Genomic DNA, 23,318 nt, shown 5'->3' with positions numbered 1-23,318 from the left:
TTGTGGCCCCTATTCCATAGAAACGCCATTGGCATCAGTGACAGCAGGGGATAGGTTGTAGAATTTGTAAAGTAATAAGTAAAGGGACAGAGAAAACTAGGAAAAAATAAAATAGAGGGGTGGAGAATTGTACTCCACTTTCAACATTATTTATTCCTCATTACTCGAACGAATTTTGACAGTATCTAATGCAAATCACTAGACAGGTTCATCTAAAGAGAAAAATATGTATCGCAGTACTTATGCTAGTCAATTTTCAAATGGAGAGGGTGGGGCATTATTTTTACAACCACCTTACTATTGATTTATATCCATGACAATTGTAAGTTGGTTTATTTGTTTATTTCTATCAGTAGACATGGTAAAAATAAAACAAACAAAACTTGTGATTTTTCTTACAATTTTTCTCGTGTGCCAATATTGAAACAATCCCACACAAAACATCCTCTGTCTTTTTTCATCATTGTCCACTATTGATGGAGTGAAAGGATGTTAATTGAAAAAAGTCTGTACTGTTTTGCTTTCTATCGAGGTTTCATTCTATTTTTTCGTCTAATTGTGTTTTGATTCGAGAGGTAATTCACTCTATCGGAGACCTTCTATTTCGACTTAATCGAAGACTTGATAATTCATGTATATAAAAAGGGATTCGATCATAAGTTCCCTGCTGATTCACAAGATATTCCAAACGCAAAGAAAGACTGATTATTTGTAACATATTTATAACAATTTGGGTATTTGGTTACCAGAAGGAGAAATTACATTATAACATAGCTGAATATTGGCCTTAATCATTTACAATTAGATAATATTGTCGATTGTAGTAAGTTTTAAAAACAAGTTATAATGTAACAGTCATAATTTGTTGACCAGAAAATAATGTTTATCAGCCAGTGAATTCATCTTATATGAAAAAACTCAGATAACGAAGATATGTTGATGTCCTACAGTGTTAATCACAATATTATTATATTATATACAAAACAATCACAATAAGCATAAAACTAATGCTCTCGAATTTCAAATAAAAATATTGTTTTTATATTATCTTATATTTCATTATTTTTCCTATTAAATCAATCACTTGTCACATAATTCAAAATATATTTAAACATCAAAAGGTCATTTTGACATGGAGTAATTAAAGTCATTAATTACTGTTTAATTAGTCTACATGTATCATGTATTTTAACATCATATTTGATGGATGTCTTTATTATGGACCCAGGGTAATTAACAATGATTGAGCAATATTAAGATCATAACTAGCCGCTTCAACTCCATTTCTCTTCCTCATTGATATACCAGGGTAGCTACTTTTATTTTAATCGTGTTTTTTGATGGATATCTTCATTAACGAATGGGACTAATTATTGGTATTATATAATTATCATGATACATAGAATATAGGATTGAAAGGCTTACCAATTATATGTTTTTGGATAGTGTTCAAGAAGACAAGAGAGAAGAAACAACTATTTTTGACAGACATTATGAAAGATGAAAATCAAGTCGGATACCATCAGTCCTCTTAAATGATCCGGGTCCCTACAAAAACCATAATCATTAGACGACCATGAATTTTCAAACCAGTTTCTACTTGTCGGTAAAATTGATTGACATTTAGTGCACACCTTTTCAGGTCCATAAATATGAGTTAATATAATCCCCAGGGTAGAAACTTACTGGTTTCTCGTGCCCACAATGCCACTATCGATCAACAAAGTCAATGTCCTTGGGTGTCCCTATATCGGTACTAAATCCGTTCTACTAATCCCAGCTTTATCCAGTTTCAATAAGATTAAGGTTAATCCGGATTAAGCTAGTGAGTAAATTTAAGAAATCTTTAGCTCGTCAATCACACAGATCCCTTTAAAATAGTTCTCCACTTTTAAATATCAGTTGTGAAGGTGGAACTGAAAATGTTTCATCCAAGCCGTTGCATAGCTCAATGACGGTTATCTAATCTTCAGCCCAAGCCTACGTAGGTATACCCTCCAGAAAATCCGCAACCTTTAGTTTGGACATGTGACAGTATCTTAAAAAGTTCTGGAGAGTTGCACTTTCATCTGAAGTCGTTAACCCTAAACCACTTAAAGAATTCGAGATGCCATCCCACCTATGTACTCGTTTTTAAACACGTTTTGAAATGTTTTCAATCATAATACATAAAATAGATATATTAGTTATGCATGTTAATATAATAGGACCATCTAATCAACATTGTAAAATCACTGAATCAGCGACTGATTTCACACGTTGATGTTAGAAAGATATTAATATTTAATATTTTTTTAAAACTTGACCAGTTCGACTGGAATATAACAGGATTTTCTTTATTGTTATTTATTAGTTATTATAGAGTTGTAGACTTGTTATTATTCTGTCTCGGCATTGGGCTGCTTTTTGAATTTTGACTTGTTGTTTTCCGAAACGCAAACGCTTCAAAAAAAACGTATCTAATCATCTAAACATTTTCTGATGAAACATACATGCATAATATGTGTTACAATAAGAATACTTGAACACAAGCGCATAGTAAACAAAAGATACATCTGTATCAAACTTAAACTAAAGATAGAAACAAACATCCTTAGTTATGTTTTCAAACAGAATATGATATGATTTAAGAGGTAATAAGCTACGATTTAAGGAACTTTAATACAAGCATCATCACGATTTATAAACATCATTACAATTTCTAACAATTTAATAACCCTGGAGATTCAGATCAAATCACATCTTCACCATTTTATCTTCAAATTGCCAATTTAGAGAGATTTTTTTTTATCTGTAAACGTTGGGATGAAATTTATGATCCATGTTAGAATAAGTAATGATGGTTGAAGGAACGTTTGATTAAGATAATATGAAAGAGAATCCTAATACTTAAGCATGATTCTTGACAGTTTATTGCCCAAATTGAGATCTTCCAGACCAATAAGTTGTTATTTATGATCATTATTTACATACTAAATGGATATTGACAAGAGGAGTATCAAAGTTTATTAAAATAGTTTCTTTCGTCTTCGCAGCACACAATAACCCACACCAAACATGATCTTGGGACATTCGAGGTTTTTAGATAACGGATGACATTGAACAATTTCCAAAAAAAGAGCAAAACCATTTTCCTGATTATATCTTACCAGTACTTACTGTACTTACAGTAAGTGTATAAATGTGCCACATCAGTAAGTCACTCGGACAGAACAATTAATATTTAGAATAAAAATCTGTACAGTACAGTATTAAGCCCAAAACATGTACAATAATATATAAGAGAAAAACAACCCAATAAAACAAGGTGTTACAAAGTGTCAATTAAAATCTAAAAATATTAATAGGGTTGTTTAGTACAATGAACAAGTAAATTTATTCAAGTGTAAAATTCTCTTGTTTCAAAAGTGTATAGTATTATTATTTGAAAAAACATTTAACATTGAGGACTGTATACTGAACTGAAATAAATAGCTTTCAACAAAGTGGTCGTAAAATATAGCGAATCATAAAATCAAAACAGAAAGGCGTGATCGTAAAATTGTTCTCCTATTCCCAAGCATTTAAGCATAGATCTATATATTGTGCTTCAATCAATACTTAAACAACAGATTTACATGGAAATGAAATGAAGCATTGCTATCTCCCTTTACAGATCACGGTGGAAGAATTTCAGAGACTCCATAGAATTGACTGTCAATAGCAGTAACCGTGACACCAGAATTTTCTTTAAAGGGAATTCGGTTTGACAGAAACTTATCGCCTATATCCTCTATCTTCCTTTATAATTCATGTTTTAACGATTTAAAACATTAAACAATGGCATCAGAATTATTTGCTAAAAAGGGAATTCAGTCAGGCACCAATTAATTGCCTGGTAGACGTCAGGGTTATGTATGTATTATACTGATTAATCTCTAGTGAAATATTCATGTTAATGACTACCAGTGGAATCAATGTTTTATCTTGATGAATAACATTACAGGGTGTGGATTGGCAATAATAAATATTTGATGTCTAAGATCTGGAAGAGAGTTCCTTTGGGAATGGAATCAAAGATAAGAACAAAATCACATAGAGTATTGACCCCCCCTGTCCTATTAACATGTATGTAATTGTTGATTTACTGACTTGTACTGGTCAGAGAGTTGTCGACAACTTTTAAATATTCTCATATCATATGGTAATGTTCGTTTCTTGTCCTAGCAATATTGATATATACCCTTTGTTGCAACCAGAAAAAGTAAGTTGTTTATCGAAAGGTTGATTCAGTGTTTGTTATCATGTTTGAGTAATGACAGTTTCACTCAAAATAATGTCCTAATTTATCGTTATAACGGAATTGAAGATCAATCTCATTTGTATATGAGAATATATTATATATTATGTTGGGTATATTGCATTATTATTCTTAATGAAATAATTCCAAAGCCTTTATTTAAAATTGGGGTTAAAACGGTTATTTCCGTTGATATACGTATATTGTTTTTGATATCGTATTGGCAAATCGAGCAATGATCACGCATGAGGAAAGCATTAAAAACAAGCATGAAGTTTCTATATAAAAAGCAGATATGATACATGCGAATAGGTGTAATTCTAGAATATGAATATGAATTCTTACCTTTTTCACTGTATGGTTTGATTAATCCTCAAAACACCGGTAATAAGAATCCAGAGCGAATTAAAATCAATACTCGAGTATAGAACAATGACTGTTAAAAACCTTACCGCGTTCAGTTCGACTGGTTTTTTATAAAGATTAAAACTCCGGAGCGGATACGAATATCAATTGCCTAACAAAATACACCAAAATACAAATATATTCAGATTTCAATTCACGACTTCTCATCAAAATGACACAAAAACGGACTTATTCAATACTTTGACATTTTTATCTGAATCACAATTATTAAGGCATATACAGGTATATGACGTGAACAGCGCGCGACAGCTGTTGAGTCGTCTGCTGGTAATAATCAATATTATCAACCAATCAGAATCCAGTTAACTAAATAATTAGTACAGGTTTTAATGTAAAGAGTATTCTGATTGGTTGATGTTCTCTCTCACCTGTCTTTGGTAAAGGATATGAAGATATCAAATTGTTGTTCAATAAACATGCTTGAAACTGTGACCGTTTTTTTATGAAATTTTAAATTATCACTATTAATAAGGAATAATCGGACAAAACGATCATCAATAAAATTAACCAGTGAATTATCGATATTTAGACTAACCATAGTAGATGTCAATTTGAAATAGCACCAAACCATGATGTTCAATTGAATACTCTTAGCAATCTAAAATGACATAAAACCAATGATCTTTAATCGATTTTGTGATTTCCAATCACCGATTAATCACTAGATCAATTTGTACCCAATTGTACAAATATTTTAACCTCTTTCATAGTAGGTCGTTAGCGGTGAATAATACAGTGGTTTAAAATGTTGTTTGACAATGTCTATTTCTGATTAAAAAATCAATCACTTCGTATCGATTACAGATTTAAAATCAATCACTAGATATCGATTCCTCATTACCTTGTGTTCGTTATCAAATGGTTCTTGAATAAATATCTGCGAATCTTTGAATAGGTCACTCTTCAATGCTAAAGAAATTATACTTCTCCTGTTCAACTCTTGTTTTCAGAACTTAAAACGGCACACACCCCTTTAATCCTCTCTAATCCAATTAATCCATAAAACTAATTAAAAAACCACCAAAGTAAGTAATTTTGAAACACGCTTAGAAGCGTTTTTCAATAATTACACGGTTTAATGGATTTATCGTCTTATATAGAGATTTTAATCTTTAGTCATAAAACCTATGAATATATACTCTTATTGACTTTGTTTAAGACTTCAAATTTGTTGTCCATTCTAAGAGGTAGAATTCCTAGAATTAACTTCCATACAATGATGATAAGATATGAAACGATGTTTTATTTGACCAGGTGAAGACATTACTCTGATAGGCCTGAGAGGTCAAACAAATTACTAATTTAATGAACTGATTGATTCATCACGAAACTTTGTTACTTTGTGTCACTTAATATTGTGAGAAAATAACCATTTCTATCTGGATATTTGATGTCTGGTTGAGTGAGAAGAAATTTCTTTTGATTATTTGGTTGATCCTAATATATGATTATTTTATGTTGTTCTAAATGTATAAAATGTCAAGATCTGGTTTCAGATTGAAATAAATCGAATGATCTATGATTGATTTTCATGGATATTTTTAGATAATTTTATTGAATACAACAGGCCATTATTTAGAGACTGATGAGAAATATATAAAGTACATTTCCAGCATTCGTTGCTCATTCCCACTTTATCCAGTTTCCAAACCAGCAGTCAAGATTTTATGTCTGAAACAGGATGTACTTAACCTTTCACATGTCATTGTCCACAACAGTTAAAGAACTTAACAGCCTTAGCGCCACCTACGCAACGTTTCGGATATCACATGAAACAGACTCAAACTCAAACGACATTTCCTTATGAATTTCCAACTCAAGGGAAATAACTAATGATAGAAGTTTTGAAATGTGGATACACTCTAGTGATTAGTCTTATGCTATCCGTGCTATTTCTAGAAATCCTCTTTCTCCCTCCCTTTTGGGGGTTTTGCATGCCTATTTTTGAATAATTTTTTTTAGGTTTGGAATTTGATGTCTGAAAATGCATTTTCTTTCAAATTTTGTGAGATGATGAGAGCTTATCATGCGCAAGGGTAATTCTAAAAAAAAGTCGTTTTGTGAGCATTGACGGTCAAGCGGATGTTGATAAAATGTAGTCTACTTTCAATTTGACTAGTTCAAAATTTTCATGGTCATCATATATTTTTTGAGGAGTCAAAAGGTATTAGTCAGACTTTCATTAGACATATTGGAAAATTTTCAAAGAGATTTCTGGCAAAAAGTTATAGAAGGTCGAATTTCGTGATTTAACATGGAAACAAATGTCAAATGAATTACCGGAGTATGTTTATGAACAAGTTTAATAATAATATTCAATGTTATTAAGCGTCTTTTGTTGCTATGTTTCTTAAAGTAAACTTGAAATCATGTCAGACAAATTTATGATATTATGAAGTTTCACTCTTTCTCAACATCTGAGACGTGTCACACCATCGCATCCCTTAGACAACAATATGTACATAGGTAATATTATTTAAGAAAATAATTTAATATAGAGTATAAACAATACAATAAACTGTTACAAGATGAGGTTGTGTAGCAGGACGGAATAGCATAGAGTAATTATGAAATGAAGGGAACAAAGTCTCATAAAAACAAAATCCGAAAGGAGTAGCCAAAAAGATCAAACATAACCTGCAAAAATTTAACTAAACGTTATAACATACTCAGGCAATAACAGATTGCAGTTATAATTTTTTAATGTGGAATCCTTGGATAATCGCGTATTTTTTTTTAACTTGAACTTTCCTGCAGATAATAAAATAATCTTTGTAAACAAATGTCATAATACAATGTTGCTGAAGTTAGACATAGGTACCAATATGTACAGTTATCACTGAAAATATCCAAAATTCAGACGTACAAGATCCCTTAACTGTTTCACCATCAAAAGGCTCTGTACAGTGTACAATTAACGTTTTTGTGGGAATGCACCAAAGAGTTCCAAAATTCCATCTTGTATGATTGTCTTTAAGGAATTTCCTGCATCACCGAAGTGCTACTTATCCCATTACTGGCATTACTCTCTGTAGCGTCCACGGTCAATCCGGGTCTTTTAGGCGTAACAGTGACGTAATATTTCGAACCATTTCTTGCAAGACCTTGGGAATGATTTTTTTTACGTTTGGTCATCAGAACACAAATTGTCACTGACGTAGCAATGTTTAATAAAACTAGAAACCCGACAACGAAAACTACAATGTCCGGAGCAGTTATTTGATCTTCTTCTGGAGGAGGAGGCGTTGTAGTTGGTTCCTCGGTAGTCTCGATTGTTAAAACAACTGCTGCCGTACTGGATAATTGTTCATCTGTCTTGGTCTCCCTGGCTATAACCTACCAGAACATAGAAAGATAGATGATTTCAACATGGTAGATAACAATGAAAGATAAATGAACGGCATTTAGAAATGTGTACAAATCAGAAACACAAGACAATAAGTGGGCTTATTGCATAATATTCTCTCGTCTTTGTGAAACGATAGTGCATCACGACAAAAGAAAAAACACCCCACTTCAGCGTTGGTTTGATTTAATTCGTACTAAATCTGAAGGAGATTTGATTTAAAATTTGATTAAAATCGGTAACAATACTATAGCCTTTACGAGGAAATGTAAACGGACCGACGGGTAGACATTGTTTTGACAATATACGTCCATCTAGAAATATATGGGTATATACAAATAATATTATCCATGATTCAAACACTATCCATAATCAAAATTACTTATATTAATATTTGATTGATTTATACTAATTGCTTGTTTTCTTTTTATTCAAGTGATATAACCAACGTCCTGATTTCGCAAGCATAAAAAAAATCAAACGAACTTACGGTAAAACTTAGATGTTGTCCACTGTATTCTTTCAATATGGAACTATTTGTAATTCTGATTAAAACAAATGCTTCAAAATAAACTTCCAGTGGGCTAGGTTCAAGAGCTGGAAACGATTCGCCATCTCGTTCCACTGATAGTTCAAAATACGCATTTGATCCCTAAAACAATGGAAAGTAACTTGTAAGAATAATTTTGCATTCACGTTTTCTAGATTGCGACATTGTAATGCTAAACAAAGAAATTCAGTAAAATATATCAAATAGACAGTTAGCTCTGCTGACTCCCCAAAAAGAGTACATGTACTTCTTTCAGCAGAAATGAAATTCAATAAATAAAAACAGAAATGACGTTAAAACAAATTTTGTCCACCAGCAGTTATATATTTTTGTTCATATAATATATATTTAGTGGATTATAATGAATTATAACGTTCATATCAAATACAGTATTCACCTGATCAGCATCGAACACATTCATGTATCCCTTGCCATCGAAATATATCAGTGAATCAGGTGGCGTATCATCTCTCACGTAAGCCGTATATGGTGTTGACGTATTAAATATTGGTGCATTATCATTTAGATCTTCAATAGTTATCGTCACAGTGACGTGACTAGTAGAATTTTCACCCACTGTTGCATTTAGTTCGAAAGCCTGAAATTCAAAATACTGTTAATAGATTTTCACCTTTACTATGAAGTGTGCTGTACAATTTCGAAATTTATTTATATATTTTGCTAAGTAGCATTTATAGACTAGAAATTGATAGTCCTTTCGATTGACACATACCTGCACAGTGAGATCAAAGACACCGTTTATCTCTCTCATCATAGCATCATCTCTATCTAATGAAACAGTCTGGATAATCCAACCTGTAGTCTCATCTATCGCGAAATATTCTTTATTACCTGGAAAGTGAAGATCGATAGAATACATGCATATTATACAAGTTAACAGAATCGTTGGTCCAAACGGAGACTTGGTGAAGGGAGATAATCCCCTTTGATGCACAAAAAGGCAAAGGATTCATCGTAAAGGAATGCACACAAAGAAAAAGACTGGTGATTACTGATGAGAACCACATGACTATCATATCGTAACTAGTGTAATATGATAATATGATGAACTAATAACCTTTAATGATTCTATAACCAACATCTCTAGGCACACCTTTATCACCGTCCTCAGCTTGGATTTGAATTACTGACGTATTCTGTAATATACGATGAAGTCGATTAAGTGACATGGGTTGTTACATTTGAGTTCTGTTTCTTGTACAATCCCCAATGACACAGCATAAAAATGCACATATCATTTCTTCAGTATGGTCATATTTAACGAGACATTGGAATGTGGAGATCAAACAGATATATGATTGGTGGAGCAACAGGAACCCTTCAAGGTTTTTGCTCAACAATCATGGCATATCAAAATCTTGTGACATACCACAAAAACAAGTATCTAAATTTAAAGATACGTCAAAAGGAACCACTGTGTTGGCTGCTGTTGGTATTTGTAAGTCACTCATCTATGTCCATAGTCCTGGGATCTGTAGTCTTTACTAGCCTTAACCGATATAATTTAGAATAAGTTTGATATTTACCACTGGTGAATGCTCTACAATTGCGGCTCTATAAATAGGCTGTATGAAATATGGCGGGGAATCCTGGATGTCTTCAACAGATATGGTTATTTCAGCAGAACTAGACAGTCCACCATTATCCTGAAAACACCACGTGAATTGTAACTGTGCCATAAAGAGTTATTTCCCATAAACCTCAATTTAAGTTTCAGATTTTACCTTTATTAGGTAGTTTTTAGTGTGTTTTTCTTATCTAAGAGAAGGACATGTTATAATTTTAGGCTAAATATCTAGAAAGTTGTTACTCGTACGTTGCTAGGCTCGAGAAAAACTTTAACATCACTTCATTACTCATCCTTGAAAGTATCGTGTCCTTATTGTAGACATATGTTATATTGGACTTGGGACCTGGGACTTAAAAAGAAACTTAAAGAATATTTACCACTGCTGAAATCATCACGGTGTAGAAATTTCTTTCTTCATAATCTAACAAGGATTTCAGTTTAATCATGGCTGTCGAAGTTCCCGGAAAACCTGCTGTCCATGAAAAATCAAACTTGTCATCGTTTATCTGGTCTGACACCTACAATAATATCATTCAGAATCACTGAACAATTCTAGTTTATGGTAACAACGTATCTGTGAATGGAACCAATTGTACAACCAATTGAAACATAACTTTAAATCTAAAGTAGTTAGTATATTCGCTTAATGTTTGATAGACAACATCTTATGCTTACCATTGATAAAGTAAAGATACCACCTTGATTAGTATCAGGATCGTAAACTGAAATGTTTCCAAAAATAACGCTTCCAGTTTTTATATCCTATAATAAATAAGAAAAACTACAGGTTAAAAACAATGCTAAGATTGTCCTGTACTGCCATATACCCTGTCATATTTGTATATTTTCAGTATGTACATGTACATGTAGACTATTCTGATTTACGTTTGAGCTTTTCATCCTTAAACAGTTTTTATCTTTCTCTGTTTTCTCAGAACGTAAAAATATTCATTTAGAACATTCGTTTTGAATCCATTCTGTCCTTTACTGTCTCTGTATGGAGTTCAGAGATGCTATCATGGTGGTTGCTGTGCACTTGGCCGATGTGATGAGTTTTCCAACTTGCATACAGACAGTATAGAATGTAGATAATAATTACAATCAATTCATGTACGAGGATGAAAGCAGTTGATTTCCACATTTCCAGATAAAGATCAGATACAGATTCAGGACATTTTGGAAACAATATTTTATACAATATCGCAATTCAGACAAATAAACGAACAGAAGATGTTTATTTTGGGAGCTTTATAAGAATGGTGTCTCCCGGCAAAAATCTACGCCGTGTAAATATTGTGGGGATAGGATTGTGTTTTAGATTGGACAAATAGTTGGTATTCTTACCTCCATGACGCTGCTAATGTAAGGAAGATTTTGGAATATTGGAGGATTATCATTGACATCTCTTACAATCAGCTCACATGATAGGGACGCCTGAAATACACCAAAAGGTATTATAAATTGACATCTTATAATAATTTCTAGGTGCCGTTAATGTTGAAATTATAACTATTATTTACCTATATATTTAGTTACCGACGTATGTACGTATTATTAAATCAGCGGCAAAGTAACTCTAATCATAATCAGAAAAGAAACGGGGGAAAAAAAGATCGAGATGACATCAATGTTGACTTTAGATTATGTAGATCTTTCAACAAATGGATTAAACGTATATTAATTTATAACGTTGTTATAGTCTATAATCGAATATAAAAGGATATAATTTATACTTACTGATATTAAATTCTGATCTTGAACTTTAAATCTCAGTTTTTTAATTTGAGGTGTCTGTAAACAGAATCAGACGTGAATTAGACAATCATGGCATAGTGTAAGTACTGAACGATACCATTCAACATAATATAGTGATCATAAGAGATAAAATGAAAGAATGCGACATTCAATGTTATGCCAAAAATCTTCTCAGGCTATCGATGAAAAAAAGGTAACACTCCCCATCTCTGAACCACACCCACATAAGCTCGAAGAACAAAGAAATTTGTTAGGAATGCGTTATTAATTGTGAATGCTATGAAGCATGTTCAACACTTACAAAATCTCTATCAAGATCAGACATTAACAGCACCCCTACGGTTTGTTCTTGAGTGCCTGTAGACCACGATGCTGACAAATTCACCAGGCTATCAGTTAGGATGTTATCTGTGGAGAATATTAACATATCTCCATCATTGCTTGCTATCGCCGTCAGATTTATTAGCCTGGTTCCTGAAAAATATCGATCAATATACATTACTCGAAACAGTAATTCACATAGATCACACATGAAAAATTGATTATGATATATGTTAAAATGTATTGTTAGAATTAGTCATTAGTCATAGTCCTATGTGTACATGTTTGTGTTCGGGACGTTGTTCCTGAAAAGCAACAGAATCTACATTCGTTTTGCGGTTCGGGTCGTTAGTATTTGTTTTTTCTATTCATCTCAAATTCTTTATAAGTATAATTTTAAAGAACATTGTTGGCGTATTGGTGAAATGACGTTGATAGTCATAGAGTATTTAGAGGGTGAACAGTTTTTGGACTAAGACATAAACTCACCAATTTCTGTGTCTTCTGCAAAGTACATAGAGCAGTCTTCATTACTCCAACTCAAACTAGACACTAAAGCAACATTTATACAGACTGGAAAATGAAATAGGTAAAATAGACATTGTCACTTCCTTCCTCTGAAAAGACGCAACCATGCATTGAAATCGAATGGTAAGGTCTAAAAGCCAACCAACAACGAGAGCGAGATGTGGTTTGCAGTACATCCTTGTACATCCTTGTTTTTTACTTTAAAATATTTGGAAAACTTGCAGCAAATATAAGTATATCATAAATCCTTTAGGAAACCAAACCAATATCTTTGATATATCGATCTATACATATTTTTCTGTTATCAGTTAACTCATATTCATTGTTAAATCAAACATTCCAAACGGACCGAAGTAGATATAAAACCTTTGTTTACAGTGGCGGAGCCAGGTTTACGTTCGAGAGGGGGCGAGATATCTGAGATTACCCGAATTTTTTACCCAGTTATGAGATTTTTGACCCAAAAAATTGATTTGGCTACGCCACTTTTTGTTTACTATTCATTAAAACAATCATTAATATGAAGAAGATATTAAAACTCTCGGAAAATCGGGAGGAGAAATAAGATATGAAGGAAGCATCAATGAAAGCAAGAAGAGGGGGTGAGGGATTGGGGGTTACAGGGTGGAATTAAGGTATGTTTAGATATCCACAGATGATTGAAACGAATGTGAAACAGCCAAGAATTAAAGTAAGAGTATGGTTTTTAGCAAGGTTTTGGTTTCATTAGAAAATTAAAGCAAGAGCGGCATGTATGTATCAATCAAGAATGGAAGTGAATAGGGTTCGGATATCAACAAAGAAATGAAGCAAGAGTTGGGTTTGGTATCAGTCACCAATGAAAATGTGGTTTATAGTGGAGTTTAATATCCAAAGAGAATTGATGTCAGAAAGAGATTTGCAGTAGGGTTTTGGTCAACATCGAGAGTTTGAAGTAGGGTTTGGATATTAACAATGAATTATATCGAGAGTTTGCAGTAGGCTTTGCGTCAACAATAAAATGTATCGAGAGTTTGGTTTGAAGTAGGTTTTGATATCCACACATAATTGAGGCGAAAGTATGGATTTTGGTGCCAGTAATGGAAGCGAGAGTGATGTTTGTAGTTAGGTTTAGTATCCACAGAGAATTGATGCGAGAAGGGTTATGGTATCAGCCAGCAATGGAAGCAAGAGTGAGGGGTGGGGTTTAGTATCCACAGACAATTGATGCGAGAAGGGTTATGGTATCAGCCAGCAATGGAAGCAAGAGTGAGGGGTGGAATTTGGTATCCACAGACAATTGAAGCGAGAAGGGTTATGGTATCAGCCAGCAATGGCAGCGAGAATGAGGGGTGGGGTTTAGTATCCACAGACAATTGATGCGAGAAGGGTTATGGTATCAGCCAGCAATGGAAGCGAGAGTGAGGGGTGGAATTTGGTATCCACAGACAATTGAAGCGAGAAGGGTTATGGTATCGGCCAGCAATGGCAGCGAGAATGAGGGGTGGGGTTTAGTATCCACAGACAATTGATGCGAGAAGGGTTATGGTATCAGCCAGCAATGGAAGCAAGAGTGAGGGGTGGAATTTGGTATCCACGGACAATTGATGCGAGAAGAGTTATGGTATCAGCCAGCAATGGAAGCGAGAATGAGGGGTGGGGTTTAGTATCCGCAGACAATTGAAGCGAGAAGAGTTATGGTATCAGCCAGCAATGGAAGCGAGAATGAGGGGTGGAATTTGGTATCCACAGACAATTGAAGCGAGAAGGGTTATGGTATCAGCCAGCAATGGAAGCGAGAATGAGGGGTGGGGTTTAGTATCCGCAGACAATTGAAGCGAGAAGAGTTATGGTATCAGCCAGCAATGGCAGCGAGAATGAGGGGTGGGGTTTAGTATCCGCAGACAATTGAAGCGAGAAGAGTTATGGTATCAGCCAGCTATGGAAGCGAGAGTTGGTTTTAAAGTATGCTAAGCATATCAACATGTTGAGACAATTTAGTTACTATAAGTTAAATCATACCTGAGACAGAAAAGAAAATGAAAGTCCAGGGTTTAGTTTTCACCATGGTGTAGTAAATAGATATTTATATCCGGACACTTGTTATAACTTGTATAAAATCAAATCTTCTTATCTTAAACTCTTACTTCAGTTAGGGTAGGGTCGGTAATAACTTAAAGAGACGATAGTTAGGAATATAATCTGACTAGATAAGGGCTTCTTTCTCCAATAATAATCAATAACCAATTTGATAACATAAATTATGTTTAAGGAAGAGGGATGTTTCAATTTCCCTTTCAATATGGTAAGATTCCCAATTACTTAAGCTCGAGTTTATCCATTATAAATAATGTAATACGTTAATACGCTCCAGTCTTCAAGGAGGGATTTTTCAGTTTTCAGATTCTTGTGTTGTGTCTCTTTAAATCCGGGTAGGTAAAACGTTATAGGTGGTAAAGGTATATTAATATAGAATCACACCTGAGAGTAGATTGACTAATATCTTACTGACACCTGCAATTAATAATGAAATTTTATTAGAAAATCGCTTTTAACACCACTTGTTTTTTCTTGTTGCTTACAACAAGCAAGCAGAACAATTGTGCCGTTGAATTTCCTGCTATTTACATTAGAACGCAGAAAAAACAGGACGTAACATTCCGTGTGATATCAGTGATTATACTGCATCTTTTGTGCACATGAATTCATTTTTGTGAATTCAGGTCTAGTATAAAAGTTTACATTGGCCCACCTCATTAAATCAAAACACTGTATTTGAGTATGGACGAGCTTATATATCTACACCTGAACACCGACAACTACTGCCCAGCATGCATCTGTTATTTAGTTAACATATCGTTTCACTGTCTTAATGATAATAATATTTCTCAACAAAACAATTTTATTAGAAAAAAATTATATTTAAATAAATTCAACAAAGGCCTACCTTCATACACAGTAGGCTACATATTGAATACCACAGATACAGGAAAAAAGAGACGTGAAAATTTCTCGAAACAATCCCAACCTACTCGAACATACCCAAGGAAACAATTTTCCCCATAAGTAAAAGTTTTATATCTTAATCAAATATAGAAATTTGACATTCGGTGACTGACTGATAGTCGGGACTTGGTTAATCCGAGTATCTGGTTCTAAAAGTGTATGGTTTATATGGAATAGAACGAAATCCGTGGCGTTTCTATTATAGGAAAATCACTAGGTACGAGAAGTATAGGTGCCATAGAATTTTCACGATACCCGAATTGAATGGTGTTGAGCAGATAGGGTTTTGACTGCTAATTAATGGACAATAAATGTTTTGAAAGTTTTCTGCCTAAAACATCATAATACCTAATATAAATTTTACAATTGTAAAGTATAATCAGCAATAGCATTTTTTCTATGTTTTTTATACACCACATTTATTTGTGTGGAGAGTTTCGGACTGTATGTAGATTAATCCTAAGACTGTTAAAGTTTAATATATATAACCGTCAATAAGTAAACATAAGCAAACTTATCTTTAGCCTCGATTACAAAGTCTGTAATTGTGAATACCTTTTATAAGACCAGAAAGGCTTGATAATTTGACTAAAATCGTAAATTTTCTTTTGAACCCTGTTAACCCTTGACCCAATTAGAAATATAGGTAGGTTAATTAATGATACATTTTGTGTCTCTTGAATTTTAATATTTGATATCAACATTTGACCACAACAGAAGACAAGGCGGAAAAATAATTCGGGAGCGACATAGTGCGCTATAAGATCAATTGTCGATAGATACTGATGCTCCTTAAAGCATTTCATTTTAATACTTGAACATTGATGTAGCTATTTCTTTGATCCAACTTACCCCGGTTAGGAGTTTTGGCTTGAGCCCACTGCGTTTGAACTGAATTATATAATTATTTCATTCAAGTTAAATTAGACAAATTTACTGCAAGAAAATTACCTTGATTAACAAATGCTTCAAATTTCAGAACTGTTTGTCTTAGAAAGTTAAAGTGATCTAACCTTGTGATACCTCGCCACAATCTAAAAAGCCATAATTAATTTATATTAGAGAAGCAATCAATAAACCTTTTGCTGCCGGACGCTGTAGTTTCTGTTAAGAAGCATGACTTTCTATAACTTTATACCGACTCGCATACACCCTTTTCCAAACCTCTTGCCATTTCGCTTTTAAATCAAAACTCAAGCATTTGATGGAGTTGTCTACCTTTAACAGGTATATTATTTCCCGCTCTGAAGTGGCTTTTTATACGCCCACATGGAAATGTGGACGTATATTGCCGTCTCCCCTGTCTGTCCGTCCGTCCGTTCGTCAGTACGTCCGTCCGTCCGTCCGTCCGTCCGCATTTGTTGTACGCTCGAGGTTACACCTTTTATCTGATCTTGATGAACCTTGGTTTGCATGTATATATTGATATCGAAATTGGTAATAATAGGATGAACGGTTTCAGAGGTATTGCCCTTGACTAAGTAAAAACGTGTTAAATTTGGCTTGTATGCATGATATTGGCTGCTATTTTTATCTGAAACTTGGTATGCTTGTATATATTGCTGAGATCTTGGTCAAGTTCGAAATTGGTAATAATCGGATGAAAAGTGTCAGAGTTATTGCCCTTGACTTACTAAACACGTTAAATTTGGCTTGTATGCATGCGAAAGGCTAAAAAAATTATCCGATCTTGTAGATATTGATAAGACCTCAGTCAAGTTCGAAATCGGTAATAATCGAATGAACGGTTTCAGAGTTATTGCCTTTGACTTAGTAAATATGCGTTAAATTTGCTTTGTATGCCCGATGAAGGCTACAAATTTGATCCTATCTTGATGAAACTTAGTATGCATGTATATTATTATGATATTTCGGTCAAGATCGAAACTGGTAATAATTGGATTAACGATTTCAATGTTATTGCCCTTGACTTGGTAAAAACACGTTAAATTTGCCTTGTAGGCACTCTAGAGACAACAGTTTTTATCCGATCTTGATGAAACATGAAAATATATTGATGAGATCTCGGTCAAGTTTGAATTTGGTCTTAATCGGTGGTGTGAGCATTGAGATTGATAAGATGGCGTTCAAGTTCCAAATGGACGATTTTTCGATGAACTGTTTTTTAGTTATTGCCCTTGACTAAGTAAAATCATTTGGTTGTGGGCACAATAGAAGCTTTGATTTTCAATGGATTTTGATTAAACTTAGTGTGAGCATTGGGATTGATAAGATGGCGGTCAAATTCAGATTTGACAATTTTTCGATGGACGGTTTTACTGCCTTTGGTTTAGTAAAAACGCTTCAAATTTGGCTTGAAGTCATAATACAGCGTGCATTTTTTGATCTCGATGAAACTTGGTATGCATGTATATATTGATGAGATCTGAAGTTCAAATTGCCCGTGAATTAGTTCAATGCGTCTAATTTGGCTTGTAGGCCTGATGGAGACTACATTTTTTTATCCGATGAGATCACATATTAAACCACTACAGACTTTGTTATCATTTCTGACCGCTGGTAGTGAGCGTATGTTACCTTGCCTGGCAAGCTATCTTCTAGGTTGATGTCAGCCGATCTGCAGATAATAATACCAACTATTCTAATGAAAACCTTTCCATGATGAATATGGAACTGAACAGCTGTGTCTACTACTACTGGAGCATACTTGCCTCATCTAACAACTGATAATACTAAGTATGCTTGTCAACTTTTAGTGAGTAGCTTTGCGTCTAGAAGGGCCAGTAGTTGCGAAATGCATTCGTAGGCCTACTGAGGAAATACTCACTACCACACTGCCAGATAAGGGTCAACTTAAATAAAGCAGATATCAAGTCAACTTTGGTTTCGTGTTTTCAATAAAACTAGGGTAACGAATCGGCATTTTCTGGTGAAACATCGTGGTCAAATATTTATGTATCACTCCCAATTACCGTGTAATTGTGGGCACGGGGGTTAGAATATAGATATAATCAACATATCCAACAAGCCTCAACAACTGTCTCTCGTGACAGTGAAATTTGAACGGACGGACAGTCGACATTTTGACAATATAAAGGCAATGACGAGGTTTATAAGATTTTATTATGGATTTCTACTAATAAAATAGTATACTCAATGACAACATAACGATAATATTTTATACGTCATAAAAATCTTACTGACTCTTAATAAGAGTATATAATATAATATTAGGTTATAGTTTCAGAATATAACTTTACTGGTTAGCAAAATGCAACAGGTTACAGCAACATAATTTTTGAAAGAAAGTCGAAAAACTGTACATCAAATCAGTTCTGTAAATAAATAAATGTAAAACTGTTTTATCTCAATAATGTGCTCGAAAGAAGGCCAGAAATACGTAATCCGTTCGACATATAGCAAACAATCGGCCTGAATATTTATTTCCATAAGAGTGCTTTGACTGTTCAGACAGTATTGGTCAAGATTTGACCAGTATACAAGAAGCATACCCTAGAAGGGCACTGTCCTAATTATAAGCTAACAATATAAAAAGAGAGAGGAACTGGTGTTCGAAAGATGATTATTATATCTATAAACCAGACTTCTTGAAGCAAAAGGCCCTGGGCTTACAGTGGTTCAAACTAAATAAACTTTAATCTTGCCCTATAGCAAGCCAGACGTGCATCTAGCTGAGACTTTCAATATATGCGCCCTACAGTAGCAAAAATTAGCCACCGTTAATCACACTGACAAATAAACGTATTCCGTATAAATGTAAAGATATACACGATTTCACTAGTAAAGTGGTATTTTGTTGACATAATGTGACATAAAAATCGAGAATATCAATTCCTAACATGGTAATACGGATGTCTCTCAAAAATGGTATATAAATAAGAAAATCTAACCCGAAACCATCACTACAACGAGAACGACGACCTTCATTTGGTCAGAAATATGATATAAGATTGAAACAAATGTAAAATAATTTTAAGCTTCAGAAGTGTCTCTACTCGTTGATTCTGTTCTGTCACAGTTTTCAAATGCATAAAAGTACAATGAGATAATAGAGACTATGGTGAACTTATCCCATTCCCACCACCTCCTTTAAATTAATGACGTCGACCATAAAACATTAAAATATATGATTAAATATAATTACATAATACATTAAAACTTCGTTCTATCCACAGTTTGGCTTCTCAGGCATAAATTAGCTTTGTTTTCATGTCGGAGAATGCTATGGAAATGTATTACTAGAATGGCAAATACTACAATGAGGATAGCTAAATGACTATTATAGATTGTCGCAAATAGACCCATATCTACCCTGTTATAAAGCCAAACTGTGACAGCGAGGGTTGCATGTTTATATACAATTGAACCGGTTTCAGTGATAGTCTCAACATAGCACAACGTTATCCTCTGATATTCGCTTGTTTATCCAGAGGTACTTTCGATCATCCGTTCTGTGATGACGTATGTTTGATCTGTGACAAAAAGTTGAATACATTGAGTTGATTGGACAATATCGATGACGTCATTGGATGTCATATCATCTTCATATGGACACACGACTTCACTGTCTTCTTCGCTTCGTATGTTAATCATCCATCTGAAAATATGAAAAAAAATCTAATAAGCATATAAGAAGAACTAATTTCTCTCTTCAGTGAATCATTCTGGGTACTGTAAACTTGCATAACGAGAGCATTAAGGCCAGGAACACCCATAGGCAGAAAGTAACATACAGATGAGGCCCTATCCCAATGCAGGTTCAGTGAAGTTCTCATGCGAATGAAATTTATGTCCAACTAACTTATGTCCAACTTTTTAATCACTCAGCATACACTTCGAAAAAAACACTCCTGGCCTCATAGGCCACCATACACTTCCGTTCAACAAGTTATTGAATATTATAAATATTCCAGAAGATGAAAATCAAAAAAAAAACTTTTCTTTAATTGTTGAGTGACTTATACAGTCACCTTGCTGAGTCGTCGTTTCAAATTCTATACAGTGCAGATTGGAAGGACTGAGACGAGCAGAAACGACCACAGTTTCACTGAGCAAACTGATCTTTTTAAACCATCCTTTCCATAAAGTATATACTTATATTTTGGCGTATAAAGTTGACGAAACCTAGCCCAACGAGTTTTATTTGGCTTAAGCTCCTCGTCAATACCTGATTGACTGACTAAATATCTAATATCCAAATATTAGTTTGTGATTTTGTCTGTGTTTTCAAAGAAAATTTATACTTGTTGCCTTGTAAACTTAATAAACTTAAAATTTGTTCGGTAACTGGCTGGTGTCTGAAAACTTGGCACAACTCTTGTAATATTTTATTCTACTTGTGAATTTTTCTTTTTTTAACTGAATTTTCTGGCAAATAAACTTATCAAACCGAGATAAAATTTTACATTTTTTATCGAATGGTTTCATGGAAATCTCGGGTGAAAAAAAAGTGTTTGACTAATTCGTGAAGCAGATAAGCAAGATGCTGAAATTTGATTTTTAGAAAAAAGTTTGATATATATAAGGAGGAATGTATAAGAAATTGTCAGGTCTATACCAGATATAATCAAAAATAGGTTTTGTTCTATAAAAATTCCAAGGCTTGTTATAACTTGTTATAACTGTGATTTAAATGAGCTTCAGAAAGGAAAAGTAGAACAGAAGAAGCTTTGTTTCATTTCAGAATGTGATTCTAATCAAATAAGCTTAGTTATTTCACTTAAGACTTGGAGATGTAGTTCAAGGAAGCCATCAAATTCATCACGCTTCATTTCTGAACAAACAGTGGTAACTTTCCTAAAAAATTTTGTTGTGTTTCACTCAAAGTTTTGACTCTTTCAGAAGAATTATTTGTAGTTTTAACATAATTGGGGTTGTGTTAATGACAAAACATTACCGACCACACATATAGCACAAAGTTTATTCTCTTTAATGTACATTTGTTGACAATATCAAATGTTATACTTTAATTATCAGTTTAAAAACCTCAACATACTTGATATCAAATTTTATGATTTGTTAATGTTTTTGTTCCCCGTTATTGATGTGGAAGTAAGAACCACCCAAAAACTGTTTTCTTGGTAGTCATAGTTTATTCAAATCAAGACGCTGTGCAGTATAGTGTTTTTGTCATTTGTTTTGGGGAAAGACACTGTTCAAGATAACGTTTGTTAATTCTTAACGTTCTGTTTAAAAACAGGTAATTTAAATAAAAAAGCTTTCAGATTTTCAAGATTACTTTTTTTTAAATTCATCAAAACATTATTGACTGACTTTTCTCAAAAACGTTTTTATCGATACAATCAATAAAACCTTATTTTCGTTTTCTTGTGCAAAATAAACTTCAAGCTTAATGCAGTGTATTTTTTTGAAAATGAAACTGATTTTAGGCCAGACAATGATGCAGATTATTTCGTCCAAAGACTCGTTCAAGAAAAATATGTGGTCAAATTATGTAATCATATCGCCAATGTAGTCGGGGCTTAAAGATAAATGTTTATGATATTACATTTCACTTTGATTGAATAATCTGTTTAGAGAAATTTAAATCCGATTAGAATATGATAAAGATTTGAGATTTGTTTAAAAAGAAAATTTATAGACAAAATAAACCAAGATAAAATAAATATAGGAAATATGATATCTTTCAAAAGAAAAGCTATCCTGAGAAAATATTGGTACGTGTTTATGGGGGAGAAAATACGCGAACAATTCTATATCACTAAGTGATAGTTTACAGTAGTAATCTAGATTCAACTCATTTGCTCATGATATTGCCTCATTGTAATCACGTTCCTTAAGCACCAGTAGCATATATTGTTTATATTCTACCGTTGCTCTCACAATACCATATTCTTGACATTAGAGACTAATAGCCCCCTTTGACAAACCATACGTCACTATGTATTTTATACAATCAAGAATCTCGTAACATTTGGTGTGAAAGGATGGTGATTGCAAATTGTGCCCTCCATTGAATTACTTGGAAATGTTGCAGTTTCGCATCAACCCCCTTTTCGATAAGCCATCGATGTGAAACTTGACAGACAATTACTAACACGTTTACTTAATGTTCACATAAATTTCAGAGCATTCTAACACTTCCGTCCATCTTAAGCAATTTTCAAAGTTTTCAGGGGACATAATTTATTCGTGTAGTCGTAGGGTCTACTCGCTTTGCCGAAGCATTGATTAGCATGGCATTTCAATTTCTTCAGAAAACTATATAATAGCTATATATAGACACAGCTTTATGGAACAACAATCACTGGTTAAAGTTTTATGCAACGTTTCGACGTGTTTCCCCCGTCGTCCTCAGGCACATAATGAGAAGAAGTGATGGGCAAACTATATATACATTAATGCTTATTATTAAGAAATGGTTTATTGATACATTACATTAAATTTTAACAGGTACAATAAGAGGTATAACTGGCGAACGGAGGGATAACCCCTTAGGAATAAGCTTATTGTCCCTGCATCTCAATAAAAATGTTAAATTATTACATGTTTGTACTCACAATTGCTAAATGCCATTTAAAGACTTTATTCGTTA

At 33.6% G+C, this 23,318-nt stretch overlaps 1 protein-coding gene across 1 annotated transcript; it reads right to left on the bottom strand.

Moving 5' to 3' along the window:
* Positions 1-7,165: 7,165 nt before the first annotated feature.
* Positions 7,166-16,955, bottom strand: LOTGIDRAFT_229247 (hypothetical protein). The gene is made up of 16 exons (XM_009063762.1): positions 16,924-16,955; positions 16,733-16,815; positions 16,634-16,672; positions 14,798-15,289; positions 12,758-12,841; positions 12,249-12,421; positions 11,930-11,983; positions 11,537-11,626; positions 10,868-10,954; positions 10,570-10,710; positions 10,149-10,268; positions 9,680-9,758; positions 9,335-9,453; positions 8,999-9,199; positions 8,542-8,703; positions 7,166-8,041 (listed from the first exon to the last, which is right to left on the bottom strand). The coding sequence occupies exons 4-16, from the start codon at positions 14,841-14,843 to the stop codon at positions 7,679-7,681; spliced, it is 1,719 nt and encodes a 572-aa protein (XP_009062010.1). The 5' UTR covers positions 14,844-15,289; positions 16,634-16,672; positions 16,733-16,815; positions 16,924-16,955; the 3' UTR covers positions 7,166-7,678.
* Between the last annotated feature and the right edge of the window lie 6,363 nt (positions 16,956-23,318).

The sequence above is a fragment of the Lottia gigantea genome (genome assembly GCF_000327385.1).
Source record: "Lottia gigantea unplaced genomic scaffold LOTGIsca_6, whole genome shotgun sequence".
Classification (NCBI taxonomy): domain Eukaryota; kingdom Metazoa; phylum Mollusca; class Gastropoda; family Lottiidae; genus Lottia; species Lottia gigantea.
This window is presented reverse-complemented; position numbering and strand designations above follow the sequence as displayed.

Bases quoted from the DNA above. Each gene is read 5' to 3' on its own strand.
- LOTGIDRAFT_229247 (XM_009063762.1), bottom strand. From the start codon at position 14,843: ATGGTGAAAACTAAACCCTGGACTTTCATTTTCTTTTCTGTCTCAG. The intron at 11,627-11,929 runs GTAAGTATAAAT...GGTGTATTTCAG, and splicing joins AAGATCAGAATTTAATATCA to GCGTCCCTATCATGTGAGCT. The intron at 10,955-11,536 runs GTAAGAATACCA...TATTTATTATAG, and splicing joins ACATTAGCAGCGTCATGGAG to GATATAAAAACTGGAAGCGT.